At 48.0% G+C, this 14,175-nt stretch overlaps 1 protein-coding gene across 1 annotated transcript; it reads right to left on the minus strand.

The window, feature by feature from the left end:
* Positions 1-1,527: 1,527 nt before the first annotated feature.
* On the minus strand, positions 1,528-2,571 carry CNR2 (cannabinoid receptor 2 (macrophage)). Its single transcript, XM_009582935.1, has one exon. It carries the CDS (start codon positions 2,569-2,571, stop codon positions 1,528-1,530), a length of 1,044 nt encoding a protein of 347 aa, XP_009581230.1.
* Positions 2,572-14,175: the final 11,604 nt, after the last annotated feature.

The raw sequence follows: 14,175 nt of genomic DNA on the forward strand, positions 1-14,175 counted from the left end.
CCTCCCTCGCAGCCCGGTTCTGCCCCACTAGAGCCGCCTGTGTGACTCTTCCTGCGGTTTGAGCCTCTGTGTCCATCCCATGAGGAGCCAGGGGAGAGCCCACGGGGTTGGCCCCGTGGCAGCTCAGCCTTCATGAGACCCCTCTCCCCCTGGCCCTCCTGTGCAGGCAGAGCAGGCCCAGGGCCTGGCTCCAAAACCCGCAGGTGAGGGCTGGGTGCATCCTCTGGGGAAACAGGGCAGAGTCCAAGGGCCTCGTGGCTGTGCCCCGGGTCAGGCTCACCCCTGTTGGAGGCATTTCGGGAGCTGGCAGGAGCCCTGCTGCTCCCTGGAGCACTGGCAAAGGGCCCCGTCCCACTTTGCTCTCCTTCCAGGTTTTGCAGCTGACGGTGCTGCTTTTGTGTAATTTGCAAAAAAATTTATTGTGTTCCTCATGCTCAGAGTATCTGCCCCAGCTTGGGCTTAAACTTGTCACCTGGAGGGGTCTGTGCCCCAGAGATTAATGGAAGAAAAGGCTGAAAAATGGCTTTAATGTTTAATCACATAACATCCAACAAATGCTTGCGTGGCACAGGTTAGCCTTCCTTAAATTTGCTTACAGAAACGTGCTGCCTACGGAGTCCTTCCATCCCAAAATCCCCAACTATGGCAGAGTCCATAAGCCACAGTGAGAGCATTTCAGTTTTCCATAAAGAATCAGAGGCTAAAATCAACACGATCCTAAATGCTGTGAGACATGATTAGCCAGGACCGTCTGCAAACGAGCCCAGAGAAACCATCTGCACCTTTCCCAGCAAGGGCCGAGGTACCTCCTGCTGCTGCTGGTCCTGCTCCCGTGTGATGCAGCGAGGCATTCACCGTCGGCGGGAGCTCGTCATGACGTGGTATTGTTCTCTGCCACCTTTGCCAGGACATGAAGACCTTTTGTCACCATGCTGCTAATACATAACACCCCGGGATGGCGTTCAAGTCTGGTATAAATAGACGTACCTTTGCTACGTAGCGATGTGCTATTAGCACTTTGCTGATGGTGCTTGTACAACTCTGCCCGTGCCCCATTAAGGGGTTTAGAAAGTTATGTGATACCTGGGGATTTCTAGAGAACCTGAAGGTCTGCGGAGTGTTTTACTTGAGGTTAGCTATATTTTATGAAGTGTAAGGAAGACACCACTGAATGTAAGAAAAACGGGTTACGAGGTTACTGATGGACAGGCGGGAGGCCAGGCAGGAAGCGTTGTCATAAAATATTAGGATCTGCTGTTCTGGGGCATGGCATTATCCGCTGCCTCACGGCTGGCACATTGACGTGGCAGCAGTATCTCTGAAGCTTGGGGACCAGCTGCCTGTGTAAGTCTGTGCACTTTATGTCCCAGCGTCTAAGAATAACATCAGCGGGAGATGGCTCCATGACAGGCATCTGATCCCTCAGGATCCTGATCTCCCAGGACCTCCATAAGAAGAGAAAAGAAAAAGAAAAGTGATCCAGACTGTTTCTGCCAACCCAAGCGCGGACTTTCCATGGCTGCCTCCCTACGTTACATGCATGTCCTCGCAGACAGTCTCTATCATGGAGGACTTGTGGGTGCTCTCTGCCTCTGGGCTTTCCTCAGAGGCCTTCAGCTGCCTCCTGAACCGAGAAAAGACCATCCTCAGGGAGGAATATAGCTCCTTGCTCCGCAGGGCATAAATAATGGGGTTCACCATGGAATTGAGCAGGCATAGGGTGCTACAGAAGGCAAACGCCTTGCGCAGGTGATTGCTCAGCCTGGCAAAGATGCTGTAGATCATGAGAATGAGGACCGGAGACCAGCACATCATGAGGACAGTCAGCACCATGATGAGGGTCTTGGCCAGCATGACATCCATCCTCATCCTGGTGTTTTGCTTTCCCACTTGGTGCTTTTCCATGTAGGCCACGTGCTGGTGAGCCCTCCACAGCACGTGCGCATAGGCGTAGATGATACACCCCAGCAGGACCATGATGAAGCAGATCCAGCTTGACAGATAGTTCTCGTCCACAAACGGGAACAGCTCGGAGCAGGTCGAATCAAGTGTGCAGCAGTTCCAGCCCAGGAGAGGCAGGGAAGCAATGGTCGCACATGTCACCCAGAGCACCCCCAGGGCTATCCACGTTCTCTTCCTTGTCATGAGGAGCTTGTATTCAGAAGGCCGGCTGATGGAGATGTAACGGTCCAGGGCTGTCAGCAGCAAGCTGCTCAGGGAGGCAGAGAAGGATGTGTTCACCCCTCCCAGCTGCAGCAGGAACATTTCTTTAGAGAAATCAGTTTCATTAAAGACATGGAAGTTAACAAAACTGCAGACGAAGATGATGCTGGCCAGGATGTCAGCCAAGGCCAGGCTGCTGATAAAGAGGTAGGAAGGCTTTCTCCTGGTCCCGGGGGAGGAGAAGATCAAGTACAGCACCAAAGAGTTCTCGAAAATACACAGTGTCCCAAAGAGGCCGCACAGCGTGGCAATGCTTATCTTCTGTGCTTGCGTGCTGAGGACCATGAAGCACTCCATAGTGTTCACACTGCATTTGGAGGCATTTTCATGTATCTTACAAATATCCATTGTAATTAACTGGAGCTAGGAGCTTGCAGAGAGCCTTTCTGCTTCCTTCTGCACTTCTTCAGATGCTCTGAAAAAGACCGAGGTGAAGAGGACTTACAGGAGCACAATGAGCACTAAATTCAACCCACTCAGACAAATCCCTCCCTTTAGAGGGAGGCAAACAAAAGGAAAATAGCCCAAGGAGACCTACTTTCAGGTCCACAGCCCAAATCTGGAGACAACTTCCACCCTTTCTCAGCAGAGATCCAGGCTTTGTCCCACCGGTGATTTGGCTGAGACGCGTCTATCACAGCTCATGGGTACCACGTCCGTACCACGTCCATAGTCCGTACCACGTCCGTTTCTCGCGCTGTTTCCTCACCACAAGAGGGAAGCAGCAACGCTGAGAATTGTACAAATCATGGGCCAGCTCTTACCAATCCTTCAGGATTCACTGCTCAGGCCAGCAACGGTGGAAGGGACTGCTCATGGTGACACTGTGCCGTGGCTGGACACAGACCCTGGAGAACAGCCTGTCCGAGTGAAGCTGCCCCGGGAGATGGCTGGGGTGGAGAAGGACAAGGGATATTGCACTGCCAGGGACTCGGTGCAGCTCATCTGGGAACGCAAAGTGCACTTTGAAGAATTTACTCTTCACCAAAGCTGTTTAAACACATAAAATGACAAGACGGGTTTTATATTTAAGCTTGCCCATTGCAGTTTTATAAAGCTCAGCCTCATTAAAGTTGTGTTTCTCCTCCCATAATCCCTGCGTCATGAGTCAGTCTGTCCCATGTGTGAGTGATTAAAAGTTATGTTTAACATCAGTATTAGTGTGCAGGTTGGACATAAAAATGGGAATATGCAGGAGTTAGACCACCTGAACCTAAGAACCCCTGTCCATGCCAAGGATTATGTTAATTTTATCAATATTTTTAGCTTCAGCAGAGATGTGATAGAGGCAAATGCCTTATTTTCCCCTAGGCAGATGTTGAGCTGCTCGGTGCACTGCAGGGGTGCTGGCAGGGGAAGTGCTGCCGGCGGGTAAATCCCTTCATTTTTATTACACTGATGAGCTCGTCCTTCGTTATTTTTCTCCCATTCTTGCTTTTGATTATACTTGTGCTTTAAACCAAATGCACTTTCATTGAGGGCTCAGCTGCCCTGTGTTGCCTCATGTAACAGGGGCAACAAGGTCATCCTGGACCGGGTTATAGAGAGCAGATGAAGAGGCGGTTATCGGATACACTAAAGCTGCCTTATTAGCAGAGAGATGCTGTGCCCCGAGTGCCATGCACCGGCAGGTCGTACCGCCCTGCTGCAAAAGCCCATGGGATAGGACCCCCCTTCCCGAAAACATCTACCTGGCTTTGAGTATCCAGGATCCCACATCCAGGCAATGGGACCATGAGTTCCTGCTGCAGGAGGAAAGCACTGAGCTGACAGCATTCCCTTTCCCCCAGAACAAACAAGGCACTGTCTCTCCCTCCCCTCAGCTCTCTTTCGAAAGAGGAAATGTGCAAAATGCGTGAGCCACAGCAGTCGGGACGTGTGACAGCTACTGCTACCGGGGAGCGGAGAAAGCGCCCAGGTGGTGCAGGGGCCGGGCTGCTGGGCTGCTGGGCTCCAGGCAACCGTGGCCGACCATTTGCAGGTTCTCTGTCTGTTTTTTGAAATTCAGCCAAGGCAACAGCTGTCTTTAGAGGCGACAATAGCCAGCAGTGACCAACATGCTAGAAACCTCTAACTGCCAACATCTTAGCAGTGACACTTACTTTATACCTGTCTTCGTTACTTCCTTCCCTGCTGATTCCCCCATCCCCTGGCACCCATCACTGTTTCTGTGTTTTGCAGTAGTTGCAAAATACCCCAGAGCACTGGAGATGCTGCCCAGGAGCTCTTGGAGAAGAGCCTGAGCGCCAGCACTTTGCTCCTGCCTGCCTGTCAGGGCTTGAACATCGGCAGTTGCAGGGTGTTCCGTGCACATTACAGCCAGAGCAGTTCAACCCTGATTTGCATTTCTTGGCATATCAGACTGGAGGAGTCCTGGACTTTGGGCTGAAATGTGGCTCAGCATTGCAGCAAGCCTCTCTCCTCTTACATCAGGCTCTGGCATGGGGCAATCACGCAGCACCGGAGATGTTGCACTGTAATCACAGCACTCTTGTTTCCTGCAGCTCTTCACAGAAACGCTACAAGGGCAGCAGTAATTACTAACTGCTGTTATTAAACCTGACATTTCTCCCTCCAGAGAGAGACGGATTTGGTGGACAGATGGACTTTGACATATCTCAGGGCTCACCAGGAGCCATTGGAGCAGCAAATACCTCCCCGAGTATCCAAAACTCCTCAGCCAAAACTCCAGCATCCAAACCAAGACATCTCTTAATTAAGCAGACTCCAGCATCACCTTGGCATCTACTAATTGCAGCCAGCATTCCCAGGACCATCTTAAATTCTCAGTATCTGCAGTTGTGCAATGTCCAACGAACATACTTAGGAGCTTGGAAACTGTACTGAAGACTAGGCAAGAGACTGAAGGCCAGCAAAATCCTCTCTCTCATGTTACATTGCTTGGGGTGAGAATTTGGTTATAATGGCAAAATAACTCCTGCATTGACTGTTCTGGTCCAGCTCTCTCCATTAAGCTGACGTAATTCAAATAAGCCCTCAGGTTCAAAATACTGTGCTGGGCTCTGTAGCAATCAGCCAGCCAGCCCAGACCTTCTCTTCCCACATCTGTTGTGTCTGTGACAATGACAAGGATGAATCTCTTTGCAGTTTTGGTTGAGCTCCCCCAAATCCTCCTTCCAGCTCCCATGTCTGTGAGGGAAAGCACGGGGCTTTGCTCCAGCACAAGATCTCTTCTGCAGAGGCTCCAGAGCACAAAAACATGGGCAGTGCCAAGAGCCCCTCTCCTTGCACTGCCTGTCCCTTTTTTTTTTTGGCCATAAGTCTGCTTTTTCCTGCCCAGGGGACATTTTTCTCTTGTCAGATGGGCTTCCGGATTCAACCATTTGTTTGTTCATGCCCACTGCCTCCTGCATGCTTCAGCCCCTATCTGGATCCTGGGGGAGAGATGATCTGCAGCATCCTCCATGGGGCAAGTCCCACTTCCAGGGTGGAAATCCCCTTCCGAGGGGCAGCATCTCCACCTCCCTGGGAGTTACAGCCCCGGGCACGGCTGTGCATCCGCACCACAACCAGCCCAACAAGCCCAGAGTCCCTGCCCGCCGGGCTGACGTTTCAGCTCAGCAAGAAAGAGTGAAGAGGCTTCTCGCCCTCCTTTAGAGCCAGGAGGCTGCGGCACAGAGGGACTGGGTCCCTGGAAGCCGCAGGAGCCAAGTGGAGATTTCCTGGGCTTCTGCACAGGATTAGTTCTTCTCCCAGCACAGCAAAGTGTCTCCTGCCAGCAGGATCTCCCAGGGTGGGGGATATTCTGCCAAAATAAAGTGATGGAAACCCCTTCTCTTGCAATGGAGAAACCCCCAGACAGTGCCAATAACAATAGCAGAGCCCCAGGAAGCATCAAATGGAAGCAACGCACTGAATGAGCAAGAAGCCCAGCTATTAGGAACAAAATGCAGATAAGACATTTGTGAATGCAATATATTTCTGATACAGCCTCATTGACTGCAAAGTCTGCCGAGAAGCAGCAAAGAAACCTTCCCCCCGTTAGATCTGCTTGCGAGCCCACTCACTCCAGCCTAATAACTCCGCTGGCTTTGGTGGAAATTAAATTTACAAGTGAAAAAGTCCTTTTCCGTTTCAGTGCATTGCTGCAATTGATTTAAGCTGTCAGACTTACACTGCATTGCATGCAGCAGCACGGTTTCAGATATCACTTGGGATGGTTTCTTCATTTACAGAGACATCTCAGAATCCTTGTGATTAATAAGTTAACATACCAGTTGCTTAGATAATGTAAAATGAAATTTTCTTGCTGCAATCAGCCAGTGCAATGTGCCTGCAGCACTTTGAAACTGCTGGCCTTGAATATTTCAAAACCACAATTTCTGAGAGATTTGATCTTTACAATAAAATAAAATGTCTTAGGTGATTACCTAATATGAACACATGAAGTGATTTATGCAAAAATTGTCATTAATGCTTGGACATTTCACATGCTGAAAAAGCAAAATATCTTTTGCTTTACAAATATTTTAGTTTGTATACGATTTCTTGTTTTAGTTGCAGAAGTTTTGCCATTATTTTTGAAATAGCTGTTCATCCCGGTTTGTCCCTCCGACCATACTAAATAATGCTGAGCGGAGTTACCTCCCTGATATAAGAATTGTCTGGCACAAATGCCACGCTGAAGGTTATATGCTTTATTTCTTTTCAGAGTCCAGTTCTGTCCACGTGTGACTGCTCGGGTGACAGCATTTGAAGCACATGGGTGTGTGGGTGCAGAGCAGCACTGCAAATGCCAGTTTGGTTACAAAGCACGGCAAAACAGAGCTTCTCTCACTCCACCAAAACTACCATATGCGGAGTCATAATAAACACTAATTTGTGCGGAAAGCTCAGCCTGAGAGCTCAGTATCCTACCCATGCTTGCGAGGCATTTGGAAATACCTCTGCCATATCCAACGTTAATATTCCCTAAAACCAGCTGTAAAGAGTTAGTCCACAGTCTGCTATTTAAACACTTACCTTTCGTGTTCTCGTTAAGAAAGCATTCATCCTAAAAAACAATTTTCCCACCCTTTGTTACACATTGCATTGCAGTTTATCCTGAATAACACCGGGAATCTCCCCATGACAAACCCTGCGCGGCAGAGTCTCTCTAGTCTGCGTGCGTGCGTGCGTGTCAGCACCGTGGGCTCAAAGGTACGATGTGTTTTACCTCGAGAAAAAGGATCCTTGGCTGCAGGATCTCCCCACAGGTTAGCAAACGCAAACCACTCACCTCCTCTCGCTCGCGTCGCGGTCTGGGGATGCTTGGGGGCTTCCCATCCCTCCAGCTCTCAGGGCAGTTTGTGCAGCTGCGGACGGCGCCTGCTTCCCTCTCCTTTCACATCACTTCTGGTTTCATCTGGGTTTCTTGTACCATTCTGTTTTATTCCCCTGGGCTGGAAATCCATCAGTGCAAATCCTTCCTCTGGTTTCTTGCTCCATTTCACATTCTTTTGGTGGACGTGTGTCAGGTTTTCTTTCCTTCCCCACTTTCCCTCTGGGTCTTGTGTTCTGCTTCTGGCTGCTAGTGCCGCATCTCACAACCACCCTAACCCTCCGACTCACTGAAATAATTTGCTCAGTCCCTCCGATTCCTCCATGTACCTGAAGTGTTTGAGGCAAGAGACATTTAGGGTCTTTTCCTGATTTCTCTGGGGAAGTGGAGGGGAAGGAAAAGAGCTAGGAGGCAGACATGGAAAAATCTGGATATACCTAGCTGTGTGCAGGTCTAAGGGCAAGCTCAGAAATCTGCTGTGTGCTTGCCAGCCCCATTAACAGCAAGAACCCCACCTCTCTGTGCCCCTGAAAGTGGGCAAGCCACTTCTCTGTACACAAACGTGCTCTGCTAATGCCAGAAGAGTAAAGTGATTTTCTTTTTGCAAGTGGAAGGGAAAGGAAATGGCTTAAGATCTTAAGTTACACAATCATACCCCTGCAGTCATGATGGACCCAGGGCTGCAGAGGCTGAGGTCTCTGCTCTACCTGCTCTCAGCTATCCTTCCTCGCAGCTAACCACTTCTCCCCCTCAGCTGGGCAGCAGCAGCCTGTAGTTGGTTATTTGCAGGTTGTGCTGTTGCTGCTGGAAAGCAGGGACATCTGGCAGGTGACACCAGAGCACCGGGGAGAATATCGCCTGTTACTCAAGGCTCCATGTCAGTCGGTAGATGCAAGTTTGCCCAAAATCCCAAAGGAACTGGCCACATTATGGTTGGGTAAGACCATACAACCTGTAGTGGGGACCACACGCTGCGCTGGCTGCAAAGGAAATACTGTGCTCCTTAGCTCCTGAGTGGGCCCTGCCCCACAGCAGGTCCTGCTCTGACATCCTACAGAGCAGCCGCAACCTCCTCCCATAGCCCCATCCCAGCACCATCAACACGTCTTCTCCCAAGGGGGAACTCAACCTTCCCTCCTGCTTGGATCCCAGTTCCCCCATTCGGTGGATTCGTGATGGTTTTGAATAGCAGTTGCATCTCCTGCTCTCCAAATCTTTGCTTCACATATTTCCCCTCTGCCATTATTTGTGGCTCAGGAGTTCCGCAGCAGCTGCTAGAGCTCAGCCGTGCGCCCGAGTTCAGCAATGCTCGGCTGCCCTCTCCAGGGGAGCCCGCAACACTCGCGGGGCCATCAGCCTGCAGACGCTTGAGAAAGAGGCAGAATTGGGAACCCAGCGCTTCCTCTTGGCCCCTTGCTGGGAAAAGGGAGTTCCCCTGCTCAGCAGGGTGCTCAGACACAGCTGGGACCTGGAACCCGTCTGACTCTTTCGATGCTGCTCAGGGCTGGGCGGTTTTGAAAGCCGCTCTCTGGATCTCATGTGTGGAAACCACAATAAAGATGAAAGGCATCATGGCATCATATTGTATAAGCAAAGGAGAAGTTATCAGCTCTGTCTCAAAAAATAACAGCTTCCATTTTGGTTCCCATGAACTGTAAAATTTTCCTTTGCAAGAACAAACACAAGACTGTAAAGAGCTAGTGAAAAACAGAAAGATACTTTATACTAGTCCTGAGTTAGAAAAGCAGCACTCAGCCCAAACTATTCCCTGCTCTGTCACAGCTTCACATCCAGCAGGATCCTGTGAAATATAGACCCAAGTTTCTTCTCTGTGCAAAGAGAGCTGTTCTGTCAAAGGAGTGCGTGCTATAAGAAAGAAACATTATTACTGGAACACAGATAGAAGCTTGTAATTTGGTTTCTGGACTCTCTTTTACAGCAAAAATTGTCCTGCCAGAGTAAAAGAAAAGCATTAAAGGCTGACTTCTGTAATGTGAGGACTTTTTGTTCCCCTCTAGCTTGGATTTTTTCCCCTGGCATCAGCTGCAGCTAACACAGCTGTGAATAGCCCTGCTTTGGGAAACCCCCCATACCCAGGGTCAACATCTGGGATCAATGATCAGCTTTACATTCCCACAAAGGTCAGGTTCTCCTTTTGTCTTTTTGCCTGCTGGCACTGAGCAGAAGTACAGTCAACTCATAACCACTGAGTTATGAGTAACTAAAGGAGCACCATCACTGAAGGAGGGCTCTAAGAGGCTGCCTTGACTGGGTGGACTTTAAATGGCCTCTCTCTCAATTGGGTGGGGTTGCCTGAATTCAGTGCACCTGATTTTAGTGTATTTAAGCCAGAAGCACAAGGAGGTACAACTGAGTTGTTATGCAGATAGTGGTGCAGGGTTTTGCTGAGCTCTTCAGGAGAGTCTCATCAGCAGCTTGCATTTCTTGCCTTGCTGCCAGTAGCTGTACCAGATCTCTCCAAGTGAATAAGGCTGAGCAGAACTGGCAAGGGGGGGAGATGACCTTGGGAGGGATGCCTTCCCTGCAGATCTTACACAGGTACTAGCTCTGGCTGCAGAGGTGGCTAGCTGGTGGGCACCTCAGCTTGGTGGAGTGCAGGAAGGGCTGGGGCTGTGTCTCAATGAGCTGCTAGCTCTGGTCCTGCAGTGTGCTGGAGGGAAGGCTCAAAGAAAAGCTGTGCAGGCAATGGGGAAAAGGGCTTATGACCTTGGTCTTGCTCAGTAGTTGTGTCTCTCTGTCTCCAGAGCAGTAGGGAACAACCACTGGGACTGCTGTTAGGACATAGCTCATGTGATGGGGTACTTAGTCACCAGCACTTGCAGGAAGTGTGGCTGTGCTTTGTGGGAGGACAGTGACTTGCTTGTATTTCTCTGACTTTGGTGTTTGCTGGGGCTGAGTTTGAAAACTGAGTGGCCCAGACAGGGCTGAGGGTGGAGGCACTGCTTGTGTTGATAAGGTGTGAATCAGAGAGCCTGTGTGACTTTATACTGCACTCCTGGAGGAAATGCTCAGAAAAAAACAGACTTAGTCTTTCTTATAGCATAGCTCATGTGAGCAAAGCAGGGCTTGTCTGATGAGTTTGCTCTCTGTCCCTGTAAGGCAGTGGCTGTGCCCTGGGTGAGCTGTCCTGCTGGAGAGCCACCTCTGCTTGCTCTTGTGTAGTGAGGTGGGTTGAGGGTGGAAATGTTTTTCCTGCTAATGTTTGTCCTGCTGATAGGATATGAACCAGGTATATTGATTTACATGGGCTGAAGGTTCCTGCAGGCTTTTGTGACTCAGTGCTGGTGTGGATTTCAACAGGGAGCTGTTGGGACAGAAGATCTACAGGGTGTGACTCAGGAGTCATGCCTGAATGTGCTTTTATTTACAACATTTGGACATCAGCTGCAATGAAGCTGCTTCAGCACAAGCCCTTTAAACCCTCCTGGGCCATAAGGCTCAGAGCTTGGATAATTGATCCTCAATGAGCTGTGCATGTCCATGGTGTTTTTACTCTTGGTGCTGAGTTTGTTGTGTTCTGTGTATATGTATATCTACAAATGTGCATGCTGCAGTCATGCGAAGGATATATGTTCTCAGAGACACTCCTGAGCATGTAACTGGTTTCAGCAGTGCAGAGGAGGAAACATATTCTGGAGATGATGCAACTCAGGTACTGGTGGATACTGACTTCATTCGTATCTACAGCTTATATAGAAATTATCTTTAGGTATTCTGCCTCTGCTTTAGCAACAAACTTATAAGGAGCTTCAAGCAATTAAAGTACACAGTTTTATTGAATTGTTGGGGTGCTTGCCTTGTACCTCTTCTCTGTTTACTCTGGAGAGATTCAAATATCCCCTTAGTTCCTGTAGATCACTGCTGTGGATTTCCTGAGCTTTATTTGATTGAGAAACAGGGGTCCTCTGCCAAACAGAATAAAGGATATTCTAAATGTTACTGTATACTCAATACTTTTGTGCAGATTTTTAAGAAAATACAAACTCAACACATTTCCCACATGAGGAAAACTTAGGTAGATTGTAACCCTGGTTAATGTTTGGCTCAGATGGAAACATCTAACTAGTTTCAAGTGTGTCATGGGACTCTTAGTAACCCTGAGGTGTTTACTTTTTATGGCTCTAAAAATGATGTACCACGAGAAGCTCGTCACCTGTGGAATAAAACTGGGGCAATGGTTCACTATTGACTTAACAAATGATTCATCTGTGCTGCTTACTTCCTGCAGCATCCATCAGTGGGTAGTTCCACTGAAATGCTCTGGCATGAATATGAGCATGGTTAGATCATCTCGATCACAGCTGGAAGCATTTTGGTTTGGGGCTAATGGAGCTCTGGGGACTTTGTCTTCACTGGAACTTCTGTGCAAATTGCTAGTTGTTGCAATGCCAGCACAGATGGAGCTGCTTCCCTGGGCTGGTATTAACACTTGCTTTGAGAGAGGATGGAGATGCTGAGTGAAAAAATAATAGTGGCTAGGGAAAGCCTTGAGTTGTCACTGTGGCAGCAAAAGTGTGGTGGAGGGCAGAGAGGAGGATTTGAGTAATGTAGATTCTACTGAAGAAACTGGCTTCGTGGGAACATGAGGAAACTTGGTAGTTATTGCATTCAACCTTAGATTACCTGGAGGAAACAGAATAATCCAGACCGAGCAGACACTTGCACAATAGAAGAAACATGTACAATAGGTTATAAAAGCATGTAGCAAAGGTGTAGTGGAGCTGAGGTCATTGAGTCTGTGTTGCCACGTGGCAATACACAGTGGAGTCAGGTTTGGAGGTACTACCCTGTTCAAGCAGCATGTTTGAGGGCACTGCTTCTTGGGCCTTGTCTTTAGCAGATGGCAGGGCTGCACGGCATGAGCTGCTCCTGCAGGCAGCTCGCATCTCACTGCAGCCCAGACAGTCTGCCCATGAGTAACTGAGGTGAATATAGTGCCGTAGGCTTTGGAACAAGAAGTCTTGTGTTGAGGTCATTGAAAAAAAGAGGGTTTAAAAATCATTATTTGAGGGAGTGAAGTAGCTTCTCTTGAAGGTATCTCAGATCTTGATGATAAGGGATCAAGACCAAACCCTGCAACTGAGTCTGTGCTGTGTCTTCAGGACATGTAGTCCAGGACATGACAGGCACTTGAGTGCTTCTGTACATGTTAGGTTACTGTAGCTCTGGGAATATCTCCTTTTTTTTCCACTGCAGGAGAGGAAACCTGCCCAAGGTTTTAGCAGCTGAAGTGTGAAGCATGGGTAACTTTCTCTTTGCTTGCAAGTTGGGCATTGTGATGTTTTTGATATTCTGGACTGCCTTTTGATTTAAAAAAATACCCCTTGTGTTCCTGCTTGAACTCTGAATGACACAATGTACTGTAGCATGCAACTGGTTTCCTGGTGTGTTTCAGAGAAACAGTTTCTGCACAAATACAGAATTGGTTTATCACTGACATTTCCTGCTCCCCTCTGCTAAATGTGTCAGCTTGACCCCAAAACCATTTCTGAAAGACAAGATGTTTTTTGAAATATCTAAAAGATAGTGAGGAAAGACTGCCAGACCTTGTGTCATCCTTCATCTGAATTGAAAAGTACATGGCTGTTCTGCTCCCCAGACAAGAGAGCACATTTGCAGCCAGTAAAATGCTATTTCTAAATCTCAGTGACATGTCCTGACTTAAAAACATGTACACACTGAGATGAGATGTTTTAGCAGATATAAACACACTAAAGATAGAACCAAAGCAAAAATCTGTTGATGTGCATTATAGGACAGTTGTTTGAGATAATTAGTGGAATTTCAAGGCTTAAGTGTTTGGTTACAGCAGATACTTTTAGTAGCTTTCATTTAGATAGAAGACAACAGTATCTTAGCCATAACATTGTGCCAAGAAATACAGAGCAAAGGGAGGAAAACAAATTAATCTCAGCTTGGTTTGTGCAAACATACAACAAAAAACATGAACAAAAGTCTGGGCTTGGTTATGTCAACACATCTTGTATATTAAAACATACCATGCCTTTTCAATAACACTGCATAATGAAATACAAACTTCTTAAAGATGCAGCTTCTATTTGGGGTACTTGTCTTTATCCTGTTAGTGCCTGAAGACCCTATGATGGGTCAGAACCCTGTAATATTAGGTGCTGGTCAGTAAGAAACCAGCTCTGTTTTACATGGTTTACAGATAAAGGAGGAAAAAATAATTTTTCCGTTCTGTAGCTAAAAATGCAGGGTACCTCAATGAATTCAAGGTGTCTGTCTGTACTCAAAATAAAACTTCTGAATGTTCATGTGTTGTTTTTAAATACTCCCTCCCTCCCTCCCCGTACCCCTCGGTGTTGTTTAAACTTTCCGTTTTATTTTAAGATTCCTTTTTTTTTTTTGGTCCTTAATGCAGTGTACAGTGCTTGACTGGCCCGTCAGTGGTGGTGGACAGGACCTCTCTTGAGCATGCAGGTTTCTTGTGTATATATAATTGTCATTCAGCCTGTACATGGTAAAGGCCAAATCTCATGGGTTTCAGTATAAATGATCCCTTGAGGCAAAATAAGAGTACGTGAATATAAACACGAACAGCAGCCAGTGCCGGGGGCTCTGCAGTTTTGAATCCCTCCCACAACAGTAGTTTAAACCCGTGGAAGCTTTTCCCCTTCACGCATTTC

Source organism: Fulmarus glacialis, unplaced genomic scaffold, assembly GCF_000690835.1.
Source record: "Fulmarus glacialis isolate BGI_N327 unplaced genomic scaffold, ASM69083v1 scaffold29678, whole genome shotgun sequence".
NCBI lineage: Eukaryota > Metazoa > Chordata > Aves > Procellariiformes > Procellariidae > Fulmarus > Fulmarus glacialis.

Excerpts from the sequence above, each read along its gene's own strand:
- CNR2 (XM_009582935.1), bottom strand. The coding sequence starts at position 2,571 with ATGGATATTTGTAAGATACATGAAAATGCCTCCAAATGCAGTGTGAAC.